General features: G+C 39.9%; 1 protein-coding gene across 1 annotated transcript in view; it reads right to left on the bottom strand.

Moving 5' to 3' along the window:
• Positions 1 to 3041: 3041 nt before the first annotated feature.
• The window catches only part of LOC135478496 (uncharacterized), a 33489-nt gene continuing 17309 nt past the window's right edge, over positions 3042 to 19221 (bottom strand). Inside the window, 15 exon segments of the mRNA XM_064758627.1 lie at positions 3042 to 5529; positions 6586 to 6653; positions 7117 to 8129; positions 8389 to 8569; positions 8925 to 9059; positions 9255 to 9365; positions 9612 to 11453; positions 11873 to 12029; positions 12855 to 13007; positions 13416 to 13510; positions 14693 to 14750; positions 15095 to 15200; positions 15447 to 15526; positions 15927 to 16040; positions 16841 to 16975. Of these exon segments, the coding sequence (XP_064614697.1) occupies positions 4858 to 5529; positions 6586 to 6653; positions 7117 to 8129; positions 8389 to 8569; positions 8925 to 9059; positions 9255 to 9365; positions 9612 to 11453; positions 11873 to 12029; positions 12855 to 13007; positions 13416 to 13510; positions 14693 to 14750; positions 15095 to 15200; positions 15447 to 15526; positions 15927 to 16040; positions 16841 to 16975 (4920 nt within the window). The 3' untranslated portion in view covers positions 3042 to 4857.

Here is a 19221-nt window from a genome sequence, read left to right as displayed (position 1 = left end):
GCTTACTTCAGGTATAATAGTGATATAGTTTTGGTCATATAGTTTTCAAAACTCGGAGTAATCGCCCCGTCCTGCTAGTCCGATCGACCTTTGTGTTATGGCTCACTTTTACCTCAGACTTGGTTTTTTAGAACATCAAGCATCCAGTGAGGGTAACTTTTGTAAGTTGGACACCTGTCAATTATTTAAAGACGTGCTAAGTGTCCAAATGTTTAAGGAGGGAGATTTGGCAAATTCATTCAGCAGTTAATACCTTAACTAGATAAGGCTATGTAACTAAAGAGCTATAACTTAAGACCTGTAAGGAGTAAGATTGTTGACTATCTCAAATATTAACGTCTTCTACATGATAAATATAATTGAAGACGTATAGCGTAGAGAGCAAAACCAGAAGAACGAAATGAAGCTTTCTGTATGAAGTTGAAGACCAAGCATTTGCAAAATATTTGTACTTACAGGAAATGCTCGTTTGGTTTTGGGAACCTCGCGCCCTCAGATGCATGGTTAAAAGTCTCGGGCTCACCGGTAGAAGTACTATCAGGCCTTTGGCCGGTAAGGTTTCGTGTATCCAGCGATCGACGTTTCGACTGCAGCTTTCAGTCAAGAAGACTTCCATCTATGAACCACGCAGGCGTTAGTGATAAATTCTTGAACACAATGTTAAAGACCAACCAGTCAATCTAATCAATTAATCATTCGCTTTGGTTCTGCCAAACCTAACGTCAGAGCAATGTCGGACTACGGTAAATGTGATTATCTTTCATGAACAGACGTGACTGCCATGGATCCTTTTTGTTTTGCGAGTCGTACAACAGGTTCCGTAAGTGGGAAGGTCTGTTCGCAGCCAGTGGATGGTCGTGGATTTCCTCTGGGCTCTGCTCGGTTTCCTCCCACTATAATGCTGGCCGCCGTCGTATAAATGACATATCTTGAGTACGGCGCAAAACAACAATCAAATAAGTAAATAAATACAACAGGTTAGCTAGTTTGGGCCTAATTAAACGGTTGACGTCGATATATGCAAGGGAGTTTTTATGTACGTACGAACAGCGGTAAAGGTTGTTTACCGTGAATCCGACATTGAAGCTGTTTCACTGCCAGGAACTGTGTTGTTGGATGAGAACAACCCACTCTGCAACTGTTCTATTGTTTGTTCCATGTAACTTAATGGATTATTGTTGTTGTAAAATGTGGAAAAAACATCGATACTGATATAACCACATCTGCCGAAAAGGTTGTTATGTCTTGCATGGTTTCCAAAGTTAAGTAGCCTGAAGATGCACGGCCGGGGTATTCCTGGTTCAGGCCGTAGCCTCCGGAGAGGTGGTGCTGGTGAATTTGACCCTTAATAAACATTTACAAAATTACAATAGGATTGTTTTACAACTAGATTCACGCTCATTTCTGGAAGAAATGGAAAAAAATCTAGGCACCACTGAGGCTGATCTAGGCATTCGAATGTCGCTGAATTTTATGTTTCTAAGACGAAAGCAGTGCTGACCTAGTTATCGCGGACGTAAGAGAAAGCACCTCGGCTTGAACGCGGCGTTTCAATAATTTTACTGTAAATTTTTTAATTTTATGAAAGTAAACAAAAAATCATCCCTTGTATGCAAGAAAGACCATGGAGCAACATTTAAATTCTTCATTTGTCATAAACTTTGAGAAAAATAAAACATTATATCACAAGATTTAATTCATTTTAAGCAGTCCGGTAAGATGCCGTTCCCATTAACCTTCGGCATCCCACGTGAATTTTTCACTGACTCTGGAATTGGCTATTTAGAAACTGCTGACTAGACGGTAAAATGAACGACAAAAATGTATATGTAAACTTTGAACAGCGTGACTAAGTAGGCCTAGGGTCTACTGGAAGATGAATGCGGTTTGGTCCGAGACGGTACGGTAATGTCTGACATAATCTGTGATACCGTCGTTGAATATTACACGACTTGTAAATCAACGGAAGTTTATGTCTGTGGTGGTGGCGCTGCTATAACAACTGTTCATATATCCAACGTGGCGATCTAATTCAATTCGACGAATATACAGCCCCTAGTCCCGGGTTAAGCGGAATTGGACACAATCATGAGACAGAGATCCAGAGCGAAAATTACGAACATTTTACCTTTGCTGAATATGGGTTCAGGTCTCCTGGTTCCAGGATCATGAAGTTATCTTAAAGTTTAACTTCAGAACAGTTTAAACATGCAACCTACCAATGTAATTTTCATTTTCTTTCTTGTAGTTTTCCTACGTCACAAAATAAGTGTTCAAAAATTAAATCTAAGTTCAAGAAATATACAACAAGGCAAAGTCTGAATTTAGTGTAAGACAGCTTCATGATCCCAGGGCTATTCGTTACGGACGTGTGCAAAGTCGCACGTGTCCGTCAGAGAGACATTAATTTCGTAGGACGGGGTTGAGTTGAGTCTTGAGCTATCGAGAATGCCAAGCTCAAGAGACGCAGTCACTGGTTTTGATGTTGATGTGGTGACCTTCTGGTCGTCGTAGACTGAACAGCACCAATATGCAAACCGGGTGGATGGAACCGCAGAAACTAACAGGTTCAAACAGAAGATGCCTGTCCGGCCGTTTGTTTTTTATCCATATCGGCCCCTGGATCCCGTCCTCTCCCACCTACGCAAATATTGATTTGATAAAAGTGATCCGAAAGGAGCCTCATGAAAGGCGACCTCACCAGCCACGTTTACTGCCATGGAAGTCTCTACAGTAATGATGGGAGGAAGAGAAAACTCGAAAAATCGTGTCCAAATTTGATACTGGAATTAAACCAAGAGTCCAAGAAATTGACTAATCCAGTACATGGACCCTTGTTATCTCTCCTGTTCCATTTAACAACAAGCATCTTTTACGGCAAGACCACGACCCATTCCTTCGCGAGCTCTGCACACTTCGTTTTTAATTACTTTCAGATTCAAATGACATCCCCTTTGAAATCTCTCAAGGAGACATCTGAACACAGGAAAAAACATACACTTCTGCAAATATAGAAAGTAAACTAACAACGGGAAAGGTTTGACATCTTTTATTTTCAGCTGTCAAAGCTGATATGCTTTTGTATCTTCATGAAAACATGATACAACTGAATAGGTTTTGGCCAGATTTCATGGAATGCATGCTCAATGACAAGTGTACTTCGTGGAATTACCACTGCGTGATGCGAGCACCAAAATCCTTCATAAACTAGACATGATATGAGTGACATCTGCAAAGATAACATGACAGCAGAAACGACACGAAAGAGGAAAATCTGACTCAAAAGCACTTTCAGCTTCAATAAACAGCCCATCTATTGATACGTGTATATTGTACATTTATTTACATAAAAATCTGTGGGCAATACAAACAAAATTTACCGCTTATATTTGGAAAGAACAAATGAAAATGAATGATACTGGCTAATATAACATGTAGTGATGAAAACAGCTTTCAACAAGTTGTCAAAATGACACAAAAATATATCCGGCATAGCTCTATATATGTGTATATATTAGAAACAGTTTATGCGAAAACGATTGCATATGTACATGGAAATTCGGGACTCAAGAGATGTGTTAATGTTAGAAACACACGACTTGATGAGTATCCCTCAAAGGATTCCTTCTCGTGGGTGAAGCGAAAAATTCTTCCTAGAAGACTGCTTGCCACTGTCTGAGGCATTCACGAAACTCTAAGAAGGCAAGCACATATTTTCAGCCAGCGAGAAGAGTTAAGGATACATGCAATAACAAATTTACAGGATGCAGTTTTAAAGCCACTGTGTATAAATGTTTAACAACTTGCATATGATGAACAATGTGGACGTTTGAATTAAACAAGGCAACATGAACAAGACTGAATTTATGATACGGCTGCCTCAAAGTTCCTTCAAGGGTACACACACAAATGAAGTAAAATAGTATAATCTATATATATTCGATGAATTTAGATTAAATATACTTATTGCTCTTGTATTGTTTACAATGATAATATGCACTTAGCACATGGCTGATGAAATGGGGTGCTAACTTTTCACACTAACTCTGGAGCTGATAATCTGAACAAAACAGAAGGAGTAGAATGATAGCGGCATTTTCATGCAAGCCTTTCAAAGAAGTTACATTTATTTTATATGTGAGAGATTAATCTGGACTTCCCTGTACTTAGTACCAGATATTTGGTCTATATTGATAACCATAGCATAACAGTCATATACATGTATGTATACACACAATGCATTGGGAAGATGAAAATTTATTTTTGAAAATGCTTGCAGATTGAATTTGGCAGTGTTGAAAGAAATCTTTTAAACATACTTTACTATATTTACAACAAAATCATTTCACAACCTAAGCTTAAAAATTTTCCTTTAAATCAACAAATAAATCATAAATAAAGGCATTCCTAACATGTGCCCAGCACACGTTTGATCAACTGAATGAAAACCAAGAAAACAAAATAAATTTAAATACAAGTATTCACATCACTCAGGACAAAATATGCCAACTTTGATAACATCTTTTGCCATGTATATCATGGAAAAAACAACCTAGAAGCTACAAAAGGCTGAGATCATTACGTGTTTTCCACATACAAACAGAACAATGATTTTAGCATGAAACACAGTCCAGCCCCAAAATAACACATAAGCATGACAAAAATTCCCCAAGAAAAAACTTTGGTATAAAAATGTCAAACAATATTCATAACACATTTTCGGACATTGAAAAAAAAAGTCACAACCACATTAAAGGGCAGAATTCCTCTCTGGACAGCAGTTTGGTATAGCAGTTTAGCACTGTGAGAAGTCTGGGGATGTTCCTGTCCGGTAAGGAAAGAACAAAGGAGCATGGACTACCTGCTAGGTTGGAATCTACTCATGTAATAACAGCAGTTATCACAGTACGGTGTCCCTGGTTCCGTGCCTTTCTTACCACACAACGAACACAAAACCTCGACAGGTTCCACAGGAGATTCAGTGCTGGCACAGCTGTCCTTATCACAACTGTCCTCATCTGGCATGTACCCAGCGGGTACCACCTTCACAATGTCATCATCACTGTCATAACCATAGTATGTGTCTGTATCATCCCAGCCCATACGATCTTGACACCGTGAGCTGATTGCTTCCTCGTATGGGGGTGGGGCTGGTCCTGGTGGTAGCTCTTCCGCAGCTGCAATTAACGCAATGCTATCGGAGAAAGTCACAGACTTCCTCGGTCCTCGTGCTTTAGGCTTTCTCTTCTTCTTCAGCACTGGTTTAGGCCCAGAGCTAGATTCAGACTTGCTTCGCTGACGGTAAGGTTGGGCCGTTCTAGAGCCATGTCGTCGACCCGTCTGCCTCTCTTTGGATGTGATGGTGGTGGCCTCAAACCTGGAGGCAATGTCTTTAACACTGGGTTTAAAATCAATATCCTGAAGGTTCTCAGAGCTGTGGGCCGGTGTGCTTGGTGCGCTTAGTGAGGCAGGGGGAGGGAACTCCAGGTAATCCTCCTCAACTCCACTGCTGGACAAGTCAGGTTGGCTCTGCAGATTGACAAAAAAACATACAAACTTCACAGACTTTATCATCTAAACACAAATATACTAGATTGTTAGATACAAAAGAAAAAAAACAAACATCTAAGAAAAAAGTAAGAATATAAGTATACACAACAAAAAACGAGCTATTATGTTAACTGAAGAGACCATATTATTAAAATCAAAACACCTTTGAATCCCATAAAGTGAAACATAAAAAATGTTATGAAAATGAATAGAGAAGCATTGAAGTTTGATTAGATAATGATGTTAGTGCAAAGATAATATGCTAAGCTACAAGCTTGATATGATAAATACTGACAGAAACGAACATGAACGTACTAAAAACATGAACATGCGATATAAAAGAATGCCACATGGAGAGCTAAAACAGATCAGCTAATTTCTTGTCAATTTGCCTCAGTTAGCCTAGGGTTTTATATATGAAGGTCACCCATGGGTTAAATTTTTACCTCTGCTTACTGGCAAATGTCAAGGACAAATGAGGAGGCAGAAACTGAACAAATTGACTGATTGAGCTATCTGAACCAGATTTATAATGTATCATGGAAAACTTTAAGAACTTAGCTTCAATACTACTAGATGTTGGCCAGAAAAAGGAATAGTGAATGTGTGGGGATCTACTAAATCAACAGTCAAGGGATTCAATTCGACAAAAACTGCTGTACATGTGCGTGTACTAAACACCACAGAAAACGTTTCACACAAAACATTTCATATCAAGACAAGAACAAAGCACCACAGATCCTGTTCATATGTCACAGAGCTATTGATTAGCACTAACATGTGGGCTGATCAGATGAATAATGATCAAGAAGATCCAAATCAAATGCAACATTTGAAGGATGAAAGACAACAAAATCAAACCAGTGAAAGCACATACACTAGGACTTTAACAACAGAACCCTACAGTCACTAACATATACATGTGTACGCCTTTGATGATAGGTGACATAGGCCAGGCCAAGGCTTGGATTCAATGACAATTGAGAACAACTTAGAGCTAATCAACACATCATGCAATAATGTAGAGATACTTACACTATAAGTAGACCTGGTGTTCTTGTCACGACCCAAATGAGCTGAAGAAGTTAAATAAGTGTGCTCTGCTGGGGGGAGGGTAAAAGATGGGAGGAGAGAAGAGAGAGAGCCATTCATTAGTTCCATGTTTGTACATGTGTCCAAAACCCAAGGATCAAATATTATCACATGAAATTCAACTTATCTTTAAAGCTGTGCATTACTGCAGCTGATCAAAATCTGTTTCCTAATAGACCAACTAAAAGGCCACAGTGCTGTGTCTCCACTGATAGCCACAGGCAACTAAACATCACAAAACAACTCGGCATATGTCAAAGTAATGCAAGACAGAGGCCAACTTAAGCCTACAATTGTGTGGCACCACACACGACTAGCTTCAAAAACAAGTTGTGTGCATGCTTCAAATCAAAGATTTGACTACAAAATGTCTGTACACGTTAGCACAACTGGTCAAATTCACAAACAGACATGACAGTCACGAACACACTTGTTACAAAGAACAATAAATGAAGGCAGCAGAGAGGTTAGTACCTGAAGTGCATGCTCTGTGTTGATGTTGCTGTTGGTAGAGGTTGTTGTGATCAGGTTGACAGGCACCTCTTTCAACATGTCTGGATTGGGAACCGTACACGTTCTCCCGACCCTGGTAATCACTGGACGTCATGCGAGCAGACACACTAGTGGGATGCATAGAATGAGGGGGACAATCACCATGGACAACAGGCTTGCATGCTACTTGAGGCTTAGGACCTCTGCAATCATTAGCAGATATATTCGACCTGACAAGGTTAGGCCCTGTTCTCACCGGGTTACCAGTTGGAGCGTGAGGTTGCCCTGTAGGTCTGAGGCCACCCCCATTCGTGTAGCCCTGGGGAGCCTGTTGCTGTGGAGCCCTTACAGGTGCCACAACTTGTGGGTTCTGCTTGTGCATCATATTCTGCTGTAATAAATGTCTGATTTCCGCTTTACTGTAGGACTTGCTCAAGTGCCCTGCTACAGGCATGTTTTCCCGACTGCTGTCGCTATCTCGTCCGTCTAGTGATGATGTTGGGGTACTCGCCCCTGATGAACTCTGATACACTGGGTACTTCACTCCTGCTGCTATATTCTTCTGACGATTCACATATGTTTGATACAGTTCTACATCTTTAGAACTAGCATTACTATCTGAGTTTGGTGACTCAGACTTCTGGACATTAGGATTGCTTTTGATGAGTGGGCAATGATCACCATTAACGTTGTCTTTGTTCAAAATCTGATTGTTGCACACCGGAGTAGAGTTCCGACAAGGGGGACTACTGTGTTTAACAGGAATGGATCTGCTGCCAATGCTGACTCCTCTCTGTGGAGGGGGAGGCTTAACACCGGGTTGCCTTCCACTGGTTGGTCGCTTCTCTGTTGACTGAGCAGGACCAGTTCTCATCCCTTGCTGGTATAAGTCCTGTAACTTCTCCTTAAATACATCTTTTGGTGTCTTGCCCTGAGCCTCCAGTTGGATTAGATCTCTGTGGCTTCCATCGGAATCGGTGCTGGTCATACTGGATCTGAAATTAACAACACAGCAATTTAAATTCTGGTAAGGAGCAGAATGCAGGCAAACATAGATAAAGCCAAACACATGATGACTTTTCAACTAAAATCACAATGCTTCATGGCTGCTTTATTTTTCAAGTAAAAATCCTTCTTTGCCACACAAAGTACTGCATAAACTATAGTTTATCTAGAAACACCTTATTTTGTTCTGGTATAAGTAAGTTAGGTCGAGACTGAATGATGACATTCCAATAAAGCATTTTATAATACCTATTAGCCGATGAACTAGTCAGTGTTTCAGAACTAGCTGAGGAAACATATCCATCTTGGTTAACAGGAGAATGCTTCACCAGACTGCGGTACTTCATTACACAGGAATTATGCTTCCGCTGGGCAAATACATATGACTGCTGGGAAACACCAGGTAACTGCATAGCCTGCTTCAGGTAAGCTACAATAAAGAGAAGATTCATTTATTTATTCATTTATTTGAATAGGTTTTTACACTGTACTCAAGATTATTTCACTTATACCAAAGCGGCCAGCAAGATGGAATCCACAACCTTGCCAGCAGACCTTCCCATGTATGACCTTAGAGGAAGTCAGCATGAGCTGGATTAAAGAGAAAAAATATGTAATACAGGCTATCAAGCAATACATTTAATACTAAAACCTATTACAATAGCCATCGTGGTTCATTTAAGAGCTAAACAGTTTGTAGAATAAACCAGAAACTTGACAAAGAATGTCTTAAATATTGTTAAAATTAAAGTAAAAAAAAAAAACAAGAGTGACGGTAAACTCACAGACTGCAGCATTGCAGCAGTTGATGGCTCTGGGCAACTCCACAGATGTCTCAGCTAACATACACTTGTCCATCATGTCTTCCGCTTTGTGACATAACTCCAGGAATTCAGCATTACCTCGGTATCCAGCAACCGCTGAGAAAACAAACACAGCCACCATTACAGGTCTATATTATGATCTCATTTCCTCAAAAATTTAACCTTCAGATCTGAAAGTATATAGAGTGATGACGAAGTCATGTCTCCCACAGTTTGTACAAAACAGTTGACTTGTTTCTCTGTTATTTGGCTTTGCTTAGAATGAAACGTATCAAGAAGCAAATATCTTACCTTCACTGTAACCAGGCAAAATATCATGAACCTGAATTCCAGATTTGAAATTAATGAGATCATAGTCATCCCTATGTTCTTCTGACCTTGAAACACTAGGTGGTTTGGAGCCTGAAACACAAACAAGTCTCATGTATTGCTAATTTAATAATTGGCCAGCATACACAGCAGTTACAAATTATCATGTAATTCCCCACTTTGACATTATATTGCAAAAATACAATGTGAAATACTATAGAAAGAAACATAAAGCACAGCAACCGAACTTTGATTTATAATCTCCCAGTATATATATATCAGAAGAGTTCTCTCCCCTACTCTGCAATATTGACTTGTTTTCACTGAGCAGCCACGTACCTGATAATCCATCTGAGATTTGTGTACCATAAATCTTGTCGTCAACAGACACACAATCTCTACCATTCACTATTCCTACTGAGGTTTTGCGATGAGGCTTGGAAGCTTTATGACTGACATAGACATTCTTGCTGTTTTCAGCTTTCTCCCTGGTGTGGTGTTGAGACAAATGATTAGGCTTATTGTTCATGTTTGGTCCTTGCTGAGATTGCTGTTGTTGTTGTTGCTGCTGAACATAATTTATTGTATATGAATTTGGGGTTTGACCTTTGTATTCCACGGGTTCATATGAGGAGTCCACATTATCCTCCTTTTCCATGTTTGCTAAGGATTCTTTGAAACTGTCAGTAAAGTTCTGCACATAGGCATCATTGACAGTCTTGGGGGGAATCATACTTCTGCTGATGAAGTATTGGGCAAAGGGGTCCATGGTAACACTGCCTGTAGAGCTGGAGCTATTCCTATCACTACTGCCATAACCTGAATCCTTCTGTGACTCCAGAGACAGACTGTCATATGGAATCTCCACACTCAGTGAGTCCTTGCCGCCTTTTGATTTCAGTGTTTTCTGTAGACCAGTGTCACTGTCCATGCTACTACTGCTAGTGTTACTGCGTACACTCATGCTGCTGGCCGAGGAAGCCTGGCGGGTCAACCGCTGTTTACTCAGAATCTTCTCCACCATGTTCCGGCTGATGTAGTCCTGACTGAGGGCTGCATCAGTAGGAGATTGTTCCTGGGAAGCTCCTCCTCCCATCATCCTAGGGTGCCCCATCTCCACCGCCGTAGGGGTGGGGGTAGAGGAAGAGCCCTGGGAGGAGGCAGAAACCTGTCTCCAGTGATGGGTAGATCCTGGTGGTACCCCAGCTTCCGGCTTCCTAATAAAATGCTTCTGGTCCATGTACTCACTCCTGCTAACTTGACCTCCATGACCTTGCTGATATTTGGGGTTGAGAACAACAGAGCCCGTTGAACTGGCAGAACCTTGCCTTTCGTGACTCTGGTCTGCTGGATTCAACGTAACTGTTGGTGACGGTGTTTTAGAATTCCTCTGGTCCTGCTTCTTCCTGGGCAGAGTCGCCAAACCTGATTGAACAGGTCCATGGACAGCTTTGCCATTTTCCTGATTATAAGGGTTAGGCTTAGATCTGGAATTAGCTACACCAGAGTTCGTTTCTGATGAGATGCTAAGAGTGTCCTCATGACTTTGTGATCTGCTTCGCGAATGACGTCCTTTATTAGGCACCATCTGCACCTGATGATCTACACCAGGGCCTCTTGTTTGATCTACCATATACCTAATCACATCACCATGGACCCTGATGCCTTTCTTAAAACTCTCTTTCCTCGGTATGTCACAGTTAGAAGGCATCATACTGTAGGGTGGAACGCTCCCATCTGGGTGTTTCCTATACTCATCATTCACCTCACCGGGCATACAGTTCTGCGATTCATACCTATCAGCATTGTTCATGAACGAGGGCTGAATAACACCATTACTGTACACATACTCCCCCATTAGGGAATGGCTGTCTTGTGAATAACCATTTGGGTTATGGTTTCCTCCTGAATTGTTCACATCTACTTTGTTTCCAGTCATTGCCACAAGGAAGCTGTTGTGCCTGCTGTGCTCAATGCTTTTGCCTTTGACACCTTCTCTGTCAGACTCATGACCATAGTGTTCTGGTCCCGGAGTAACGGCTCGTCGAGTTGTTGGCTCCACATACTCTGAGCTGCCATTCATTTCAGGGCCAGGTGTGACAGCCCTTCGGCCAACTGTTGCCCTTTGATGGGCAAAGGCTGCACGGGGGTCACGTTTTGATTTTGGAGCTTCAGGGGAAACTGAAATTGATAGGAAAAATAATTTATCAAAATCAGCCTAAACAAGATTTAGTTTATAACATTTCTCAAACATTATACTCACTTTTCGATTAATGTATTTCACCTAGTGACACATTTTGCTTGTGTTTCATCCACCTACTTAAAGCCACTTAAGTCTTTTTATGAAGTCTGATTAATTTGTTATCAGAAAAACTCCAGAGCTGGCATCAAAAGTATCATTCTAAAGCCATCACGTGCTCCTGCAAGTTCATTTTCACATGCCAAACTTTGTGAGAAATACACTTTACAAATAAGATTTTATGTATCCATATTATACTGCCTTGTAGAGTCATCAGCTTTTTTGAAAAGTACTTCACCCACTATAGCACCTACAAAACATTACAAATGACCCTCAGGGAAACAGCTATAAGTCTTCTTACCATGAGTAGGTTTCTTGTAGCCTGGGTGCATGGTGGTTTTCTGTGGAGCTGTCTGTACAGGAAGCAGTGTGGGGTAGGGGTTAGTATAGAGCAGTAAGAGGGGTTGATACCGGCTCCTTACACACTTGTGTACCACATCCTCCCACCTTGGACCAATCTGCAAACACACATCCTCAAATGATCACCACTATAAGCAAGCAACTGTGAAAGTCATACAACTTTGTTGAAGCAATGACATAAAAGTAGGATTCATACAAGTAGTAAGGCAATGCATATCTAGATCATTCAGGAAGAAGGCATTGCTATTATTACATCATGGTTTTTCTTAAATTTTGTGTCTTCCCTGTTAAGCTCCTCCTCCCATCATCCTATGTCCATCACAGAAAAAGTTACAACATTTGCATAATCGATAAGGAAGTGAACATGAATAAAGAAACGGTGTAAGGGAAGGCAAACACTGTTATCGTATGGTCTGGGTTACAAATCTACACAACAATCTAACTCTTTACCGTAGTCAGACAGGTGAGTGAGGTAGAGTTAGAGAGAAATGTTCAATCCTTGTAATCTGACAGCTTCTATCTCATCAACACGGCACAGCTGCCCAAAAATGTCTCGGCACATTGAACAAATGCCCATTATCTCACAGAAGGGGTTAAACAGGATTTGCGGACAACTGGCAAACATGGCAGCAAGCACAGACCTAAAGAGGTCATGCTTCATCTTGCCGCATTGGCGGGCTATGATCTTACACTAGTAAGGCTCTCCTCAGCCACCGCTCAATATCAGGAGCCCACAGCAAAGGGTCTGTGGCAGAGGGGAGAGGAAACAGGCACTGTTATGTCCTTGTTTGGGTGGCTGTTTGTTCGCTACGCCAGCACAAGCCTTGTCTAAATCTCCGGTCCCTGGCTGGTCACTGAGCCTGTATTAGCCCATGGCTAACCTCTCACAAACAACCAATATTGACAATCTTTATTTGTCTTACCTCTCTAACAGTCGCATCATCAAAATAGATCCAGACTTTGAGCTTGGAGTGGAAGACAAATGTGGAGTAGTGCTTTCCATAATAACAGACCAGGGCTGAGAGATTCAGCTTAGGAAGTTTGCTGCCATCTTCAGTCATTACAGAGTGAAATACCTGAAAAAATAGTTTATAAAAAAATTCTCTTTTATGTCCCTTACATCTTCCATATAACTATGCAATAAAAAAATAAGCAGCATTATGTTTTCAACATATTCTGATCAACAATTTTAAATTTGAATTTGAAAACTGATTAAAATCTATGTGGTAATGAAATCAGCATTTATTTTCAATACACTATTTATTGTCTGTCTCGAGTTGTGTACATGATCTATTAAACTTTCACAGCTGAGTGAGCAATAAAACAAGCATACAATGTGTACTTAAATGACATTTAATTTCAATGCCTAACGCAGCAGTCAAGTTCACAGACTTCACAGAAGTTTAATGTTGTGTATGCACACATCGTCTGTTGGTGATGCAAACCAAGTTCAGGACTACATTCGTGTTTTTTGGCACACTTACGTCTTGGAGCATGATTGTCGTGCCTAGACTCCGCAACACATCTGTGACTAGTTCTCCGCTGGGCCGCTCCGAGTCCCAAATCAAACCAATACTCACTGAAAACACAAAACCAGAGCTTTTTATCACACAAAGTCAAGAAGCACAAAGTCACATGCCCATGGTTGCTTTTCTGTCTGCAGGTTTAATGAAGCCATCTTCTAACCAATCTATACAAAATCCACTGTGACTGGGCAAATTTGACAAGTTGTACTTGATTCCCTAAATATCTTACCGACTTCTCATTTATCAGTGACATAACTCTGAAAATATTAAGTCCTCAGTAGGCTTTACTGGGTGGTTTTACACACTGTCTTTAACAAATGGAGATACACATGGGGCTTTAACAGTCTAGGTCTGCTTGCCTTAATGCAAGGATTGGTTCTAATCAAGCAGAATAGGTCTGCTTGCCCTAATGCAAGGATTGGTTCTAATCAAACAGAATAGGTCTGCTTGCCCTAATGCAAGGATTGGTTCTAATCAAGCAAAATAGGTCTGCTTGCCCTAATGCAAGGATTGGTTCTAATCAAGCAGAATAGGTCTGCTTGCCCTAATGCAAGGATTGGTTCTAATCAAGCAGAATAGATCTGCTTGCCCTAATGCAAGGATTGGTTCTAATCAAGCAGAATATTATTACCCCTCCAAAGGATTCAAAACTTTCTTTTTCAACACTGAAGAAAAAATAATCTCTCCTCCCGTGCTTAACTTTTGTGTATTATGGGAAACATCATTCTGGGCAGTTAGCAGTTTAACTAAGGATCACATCAGCGAGGTTTAACAAGAAACCTCATAAATATCCAAAGTCTAAACCATATTTAATAATAATCCTCCGTGAAATATGACAGAGGACTGTCAAAATCTCATGCTGGTGCTGCCCCCCATATGTGTCACACAGCTAAGTTATCACCGTGAAACCCAGTTGTTTCTGTACAAACAACGTTACCTGCCTCTCATAGGTGTCAACTGTCATAACAAACCTGCCATACTCCTCACAGGCACACAGTATCATGTCACACCAACTGACCTCTATCAAGATCGCACTCATGACTTTCCTTAGCCCACAATCACATCTATCCTTACTTATAGCTCAACTGTTAACCTTCCTCTTAAATAAACTTGTTCAAGTTCATTATTAGTGTAATAGATTTTTGTGAGAATGTAATCCAAGTCAGAATATTCTCAATGAAATGAGAACATTTCACTATAAAATTATGTAACTAAGTATTAAAAACATAACATACCAACATCAGGGAAGTTTAACAATGTTCTCCTCATCTGAACCTTCTTTCCGCACATGGACTGAAAATTGATACAATAATCATACAATGTTCTAAACAAGCATATACTTATCATCATCTAAAAATGACTTCTTCTGATACAAAAGAATTGATCTTTAATGTTTTGGTTAAACCAGAGGCACTGACAGATCATTATTAGGTTTAAAGAAACTTTCAATTTAAGTCTCAAAAATACCATGATAATTTAATACCAAAAAAAGCAAATGAATTGATTTAAAATACTGTTTACTTTCTTTGTTTTTGCTTAACACCCAAAGACCTTAGGTCAGATCTCAGTTTTATCTGCACTTGTGGTAGCTGTTTATTTTTTCGATGTCCTGTATGGTAATTAAGGCAAGGACATACCGGACAGTTCCTGATGTCCCCCATAGCCGCAGCGTTCCGTAATAACAGTCCAAACCTATCAGGGTGTAACACATCACCCGTTTCCCGCATCTGCTTGGCTTGGGATCTGCTCCCATAAAAAACAAAACAACATACACATGAAACTCAGATCATCCGTCTAACCTCAGGCAAGCAAATCCATTGATGTTGTATTTTACCGGACTTACCCAATAAGTACAAGAATAGATCATCCATAAAAAAATGAAATCATGACTTTTAATTAATTTGAGTTTTACAGTCTTGCTAAACTGGTCTGCAGTGTGTTCTGACCTATTTCTTACGCTTAATATAGGATTGTGTGGAGAGGACTTACACTAAGGCACTGGCTGAAACATAGTGCACGAGTTCATGGAACCTTAACGGGTCTGTCTTAGCCCCACATGGACACACCAACTGCAATGTAAACAAGAAAGTATTAACTAAGCCATATCAGATATATTCAGTGTAAAAAAACTAAAAAAGAAATTCTTTTTCTGCATACTTTTTTGTTTGTTGCTTTTCAAGAGCCACTAAAGAGATTACATGAATAAATGAAATATTTCTTGTTTCACAAAAAGAAAACAGTTTGTGTTATAGTTTTATCATTGGAGATCAAGCTTTGCATTTTTATTTTTTTTTATTTTTTTTGGGGGGGGGGGGGGAGGGGTGCTGGGTTTTATTTCTTGTTTGACTTGTCTGTATTGGCAGACAGCTTTTTCCTGCTCAGTTTGTATCAGCTGTATAGAGTTGGGTGGAAGCCCTGTACATCCCAGACAACACAGCTAACTGACTACATCTGTGAGAGATATGATACCTGATCAAAAACTGTCATGGCAAACTTCTGGTGAGACAAACAGTGAGGCGCAGTACATGTGTCCTCATTGTGATCTGTAGCGACGTGAAGATGTAACCTCCGTAAAATGTTCTCCTGAGTAAACAAGAAAAGCAGATAAAACTTGTCAACACAGGTATATGGTAAACAGACTGCCTAATCTAGGTCATCCGGTCTTTACTATCTCCCCAGGTAGTAGACAGGATTAATGCATTGAAACTGATTCTTTTTTTTTAAAGATCATGCACCAACCAGCTTTCAATCCAAGGACATAAAAGCCATCTGAAAATAGCAAGAAAGTTTCAACATGTGGGCTGGCATGTCCTCGTAACATCTTCACCAGACAACAGTTAGAGACAGTCTGTCTACTTCTTTGTAAACTTGAACTAGACATCAAAGGGCCAAGCTTACATCTGTAAGGAAGTTGAACTACAGACCAAACAGTGTATGTACACTGCTAAACGAAACCATCTCACCCTGCCCTCTATAAAACAAACCTGAAAAAAGCCAACTAATGACAGACTTATAACTAATTTAGAGGATATGTACAGCTTTTGATATATGAATTAAATAGGTAGAAATCACAAGTTATCCTTTTTTCATGATTGTATGATCATCAAATTTATGGTATTCTTTATCAAACAACAAATAGAATTTATGAAGGTGTTATTTAAGTGTTAATATACTTTCTTTCTTGGGTCTTCCTACATATGCAGTTTTCCACCACAAACAGAAAATTATAAATCAGCGAAGGCCTTCAGCTTGAGAGCCTGCTTAAACGAACAATGCTAACTTTGCCTTGAACAGCCTCCAGAAATGAGCTGAATTTGTTTGTCAAAAGGTTCAAATACAGAAGCCATTCAGGTCTGAGAAAACATGAGAACATGTGCACTTACAAAACATTCAGCTGCATCATCCATGTGACCAAGCTGGTATCGATGCTGATCAACAAATGTCTCGGCAAGAGCTTTACGCAATGTGTCTGGAGGCAGAGAACTCTGGTCACTATACTGGAACTGTGTAAATATCACCTGCAATGCAAAACAAATATAAGTTTATTTATTTATTTATTTGATTTATGTTTTAAGCTGTACTCAAGAATTTTTCACTTAACCTACGGCGGCCAGCATTATGGTGGGAGTAAACCAGTTATTCAAGTCACATCATTAAATATTAGGTACCTCATATCACATGAGGAACAGATAATGTATATGTGTGTCACATCTGAGTACACAATTGCAGCCAGATTTGACTTAAACATGACCATTTGGCTCGAACCACAATGCATATTATGCCTGAATTCACGTAGCATGCAGATGTTTCACAATATATCATGCATCACAGTAATATATGAAACAAAAATATGTATAAATTGATAGAATTAAAATTTAATCATGATTTTAGTGGGCAGATGCATTGCATGTAGAACTGTGTATATCTTGTTTAGACAAAACTGTAAGTGTAAGTTCAAAGCCACAGTTTAAAGTAAACTGTTAATCCCCTGACAAATGGTAGTGTGTTTAATAGTGTGAAGTAATAATTCATTTCCACTCCTTCTGTGCCCAAATGTAAGGGTATAGAACTGTCATGTGCCATTTCAATATTATTTGTGAAGTGGAGAAAAGCCTTCTTACTCCACTGCAAATGCCTTTGAACTCCTGTGAAAAGATCACGGAGCAGTGAATACACGTGCTGGGTACCAGTAAAACTTGTCAAACTGGATCAAGCCCACTTTAAATTCAACCATATGTATTTAATATCTGGGTGTTTACACCAACCTATCCATGGTGAGCTGTGGTGTGCCAGAGGCTATCTCCTTCCAACACTCTCTGATTTACTGTACATGTACCCTAGCCATAGGAGAACAGGTATTTATATGTGAGGAGCATCACAACTATCTATATTAGTCGGTGAACCTGATAGAAAAGCCAGATAATAAGATCTGACAATATAAAACTGGAGGGATTATACCTGGCAAATATTGAGGCCTCTTGTAGGCTCTGTATTACCATGATAACAGCTGACCCCACAGCCTGACCCACGACTCCATGGTGAGCAGTCAGGCAAAGAAAACATCCAAACATGTCCGATAACCACAAATATGTTTATCCAGATTTCAATTTAGTTATAACTGAAATACCAACAGGTATAGTGACAACAGAGACACTGGTCACATGTTTATAATGATCGTAAATATGCAATTTTGAATCAAGAATACCAGAATAAATTACTGGTACATTGGAATTTGCGGCCTGGTCATTGAGTGCTCATTGACAGTTGGCGTGTTTTAATCTGATCCATGTTCACTCAAGGTAACTCAATAATATTAAACGTCTGAATTCAGAAAACTAAAATTTCCTTCATAAAATTCATTATTTAAAAAGTGAAAAAAGATCAGTTTTTCTGAAATTTTACCTTCCCCAAATCTGAATGCATATATAATGAATTATAGTTATATGTGCACGGTGGATGGTAAGAGTCATTTGAGTTCTTGTCTGTACGCATACGTGATTGAAACACCGACTTGAATAAACAGGCTAATATATGTACAAGGCAAGCAAGAACTCCACATATTGCATCCTACATGAAAAAAAGACACCATAAGTGCAGCAGTAGAACAAGTGTCATCTGCTGGCTATACCACAGGCCGCTGAACATAAACTTCTCTTACTCTCATCTCGAAAATATCCCATGTTTTAATTGCACACAGATTGTTGGGATAGCTAGTACATGACAATGTATAAACCATGACCTGGATATGTTTGTAAGCTGGGAATATATAACCTCATAGGTGGAGGGTTGAGTGGTCACTAATTCCACAACCACTGGTCTTCACGGCCTTCTACTCCCTCTGGGGCATAACTGACATTCCAACACATTAGCCATCCCCATCACAAACACCCCCCACCCCCCAAAGGCTAACACCTTCACTGCCCTACCATAACATTCAGTAGTATTAAAAGTACTGCTTAGCCTATACATTTGTGCATGGCATTATCAGGAAAGTAAGTAAATACAATGTACCCTGAAAAAGCAACTTCAAGAAAAATAATGTGAATATATGTATGTGCTTTGCCTGGGTTTATCTGATTTTCCCCTCTCAGTTCACTAAGCAATGTTCCCAAACAATACCTGCATGCCTAAGCAAACCAGAGATTAACAGACTCATACAAAACAGTGGTAGTTACAGAGGTACATGTCTCCTGAAGAAAAGATGAGAGAAAAAAAACAAAACCTGAGCTTCATATGTGACCTAACCTTAGCCAAGTTATTACTG

The sequence above is a fragment of the Liolophura sinensis genome, chromosome 1 (genome assembly GCF_032854445.1).
Source record: "Liolophura sinensis isolate JHLJ2023 chromosome 1, CUHK_Ljap_v2, whole genome shotgun sequence".
NCBI classification, from domain to species: domain Eukaryota; kingdom Metazoa; phylum Mollusca; class Polyplacophora; order Chitonida; family Chitonidae; genus Liolophura; species Liolophura sinensis.
Note: the sequence above shows the minus strand (reverse complement) of the source record. Positions and strands in the feature narration are given on the sequence as shown.